This window comes from Toxotes jaculatrix, chromosome 15 (assembly GCF_017976425.1).
Source record: "Toxotes jaculatrix isolate fToxJac2 chromosome 15, fToxJac2.pri, whole genome shotgun sequence".
NCBI lineage: Eukaryota > Metazoa > Chordata > Actinopteri > Toxotidae > Toxotes > Toxotes jaculatrix.
Window position 1 is genome coordinate 19,913,101 of NC_054408.1, and position 3,224 is coordinate 19,916,324.

A 3,224-nucleotide genomic window follows, 5' to 3' on the forward strand; every position below is an offset into this window, starting at 1 on the left:
GTCGCTGGCAGGCTGGCAGAAGGTCCTGACAGGGACCGCACCTCTCAATGCGAGCTGTCCGCTTTTCCTCATTAATGAGAAAGCCGAGCAAATACACTGTGGTTGCACCGCTGAGCATATCTGATTTTGTTTTCCTATGATGGGTTGTAAAACCTGTCAATGTGATGGAGCCACTGAGCCTGTAAAAGCAGCTCCTGAGTCTTAAAATCCTTTTAATGGAATGAGATAATTTCACTAGTTGGTGAATTATTTAGATTTTCCAGCATTAAGACTCTGACTGGAAGTTATTTTATTTTACACTGTTCTAATTCTGATTTCTGTGTTTTAACCCAGGGCTCATACAGAACAGCACCATTTCATTCAGACCAAGCATTTGGGTTCTTACCTGCTTTCATTCAGTGGAAATAGTGCCACAGAAAGCAGTGCGTCATTAAACCTGTGTTAAATTGGTAGAGTTGTTTCCTCTCATTAGCTCATTAATCCTCTGACAGCTATTAGAATACATCCGGGATTAGAAATGTAAAGAAAGTGGACTTGATGACGTGTTGATCCAAAATCAGTCTTTTTAAAATGTACATACAGGTTTTACTCATCCGTGCACCAACTTTCAGACTCCAAACGAGTTTGCTGAAGAGGTGCTGTTCTTTCACGTGTGTGTCAGTCTCATTTGCTTAATTGAACTGTAGTGCGGGAAGAGGTTAGAGCAATACTGGAAGTGTTGATTCATTAACTATTGTAACTCAATCTGATGGAAAAAAAGAAAAAGGCGCAACTTTGATGTGTTTCCTGAAACAAACACTGAAATCCCAACAGGGAAATCAAACTCCCTGAATCAGGATTGTGGCCTTTATGTTGTTCCTTCAGTGTAAGCAAATCATTTGTCTGTGCGTCATCTTCAAAAATTTTTTTTTTCAACAGAAATCACATCTGTAACGATTTAGGAGGAATAAATTATTTTAGCGCCTTTTTAAACTTGGACACCTCAATGAAATGAGTATGAAATAGGAAAAGGTGCGAATTTCTATCAAGATCCTGTGTTCAAACGGCCTGAATATGATAAAATAACAATAACAATATTATTATTATTATTATTATTATTATTATTATAAACATTGATAATAATACATTTTTTTCTGGGACGGAGCTACCTTTCGAAATACTTTTCAAATCAAACACATCTCTCTTAAACCTACCGTGAGGCTAAAATGTTTGTTACCGTCACCAACTGTCTGTCAAAAGAAGCTTCACCTGTCGCATTGTTAGTCGTCCGGATAATTCTGGTTAAATCAGCTGCTGCGTCCTGATAAAGACTTTTTCTGCAGCGAAAGGCCTCATGCCGCTTGTGTTTATTGCAACAAACAGATTCCCTTTAAATTAGCATCCTGAAGGACTTTGTCAAATCAAAACCACGTGTTAGCAAACATACAGCCTTCCTGAATTAAAGTTCACCCCCAAGCTGCCCTCTGTCCAACCTCGAAGAAAGGACTCCTTTAGGCTATTTGATTAACCCCAGCGTAATTACAGCGTGCGTCCTCTCCACGGTTTGCCATTTAGTCAGTCATATCATTTGCAAATTAGGAGCGTATTAATGTGGCTACTAGACCCAAATTATGTGGGACGAGTTGTGGTGATACTGCTGGAATATTTTGCATCTTGTAGGTCTGTTTGGTTTCTGACTTCAGTGCGTAAAAATATGTCTACACCAGAATAAACCCAAAGGCAAAAAAATATAAAGAAACTCTCTTTTTCCATTAAAATCTCGTTACATTTTGTACCAACAAAAAGATTTCATGTGTTTCTGACAGTAGTGTTTGTTGTCAGCTGAGCTTTAATAGATAAAGCAGTCCCATTCAGAGGCCATCGGGTTTGCGTGGCCTGCTGCGCCATAATGCTCGGCACAAGCCCTCCAATGACTGTTAAATATTGAGTGTTTTTTGTCAATATTAGCGGGACTACTTGGGGGGGAAGTTTATAATTGGACACGTGTTTTCCCCGCTTTTTGTCGCTTGGGGATCAACTGATTCCTTTGTAATTCGTTTTTAAAGCAATGAACGATCCACAAGGAGGGCTAAAGTGTTCTCAAGAGCCCCCTTTCAGTCTTTAGAATTGGCCAGAGCGACCCGCCGAGAAACATGGAGGCCCTGGAAGTATTTAATCCGGGAGATGTGCCCATGAGGCTGTCATTCAGAGGAGATTCAGGCACATGCAGGTAGGCACTCACTCAGGAAAGGAAAACCCAGGAGCTCTGTTGTCTGCCTTCACAGACTTTGCAGAGTTTATTTTCCCTGTCTGGAAAATAAATTGAATTATTTATTTATTTATTTTTTAAATATGGAGGACATACTTTTTGACTTAGACCACGATGGTACCACGGATTTTGCATTTTGGGGACAGATGGACCAAAGCGTCCAGTTTCAGACCCAGCTGGACACCTTCCTGCTGGACTGCACAGCAGCCACAAGCCAGCTGTCCCCCTGGTCCTCTTTCGGCTGCCAGTCCATGTTCCCGGACGCACAGCTGACCTTCACCGACCTCGACGTGCAGTCTCCGGGGGCGGGCGTCTGCGCTGAGGGAGAAAGCTCCTCCGTGGACGAACCCCTGGAGGTGACCAAGCGCAGGGCGCGTCGGCTGGTGTCTCATCAGCCGTACAAGGTGCAGCGGCACGCCGCCAACATCCGGGAGAGGAAGAGGATGCTGAGCATCAATTCCGCCTTCGAGGAGCTGCGCTGCCACGTACCAACGTTTCCCTACGAGAAGCGGCTGTCAAAGATAGACACTCTGAGACTGGCCATAGCCTACATCGCCCTGCTGAGAGAGATCCTCATGTCAGGCTGCGACCCCAAATCCTACGTGGATGAGTGCATGAAGAACGGCTACAAGAATCAAACCAACGCCATCTGGAACACAAGTGGTGAGCTGATCACTCTCAATAGCCCATAATGAAAACTGCTCATAACTAATGTTTGAGTCTTAAGTTGCAGGTGAGATCAGAGTAATGACAAATCATCACATCAGGCCTTAGATGAGGCAGTTTAAATGTGCAAACATCAGCGCTAATTGTGACGTTTTAATGATCATTAAATTATTATTTACAATTTTTAAAGCAGTAAAAGTTTTAAAAGCTCAGGCAGGGTTTTGTTTGAAAGCACAGTGTTTTAACATAAATAGATAATGTGGTTTTATAATATTAAAAGCTAATAATTAATTGGTTAACAGTGAATTTC

General features: G+C 42.2%; 1 protein-coding gene across 1 annotated transcript; it reads left to right on the plus strand.

Annotated features, from left to right (window-relative positions):
• Positions 1-2,394: 2,394 nt before the first annotated feature.
• Positions 2,395-2,940, plus strand: LOC121193919 (helix-loop-helix protein 13). Its single transcript, XM_041056351.1, has one exon. The coding sequence runs from the start codon at positions 2,395-2,397 to the stop codon at positions 2,938-2,940; it is 546 nt and encodes a 181-aa protein (XP_040912285.1).
• Positions 2,941-3,224: the final 284 nt, after the last annotated feature.

Bases quoted from the DNA above. Each gene is read 5' to 3' on its own strand.
- LOC121193919 (XM_041056351.1), top strand. From the start codon at position 2,395: ATGGACCAAAGCGTCCAGTTTCAGACCCAGCTGGACACCTTCCTGCTG.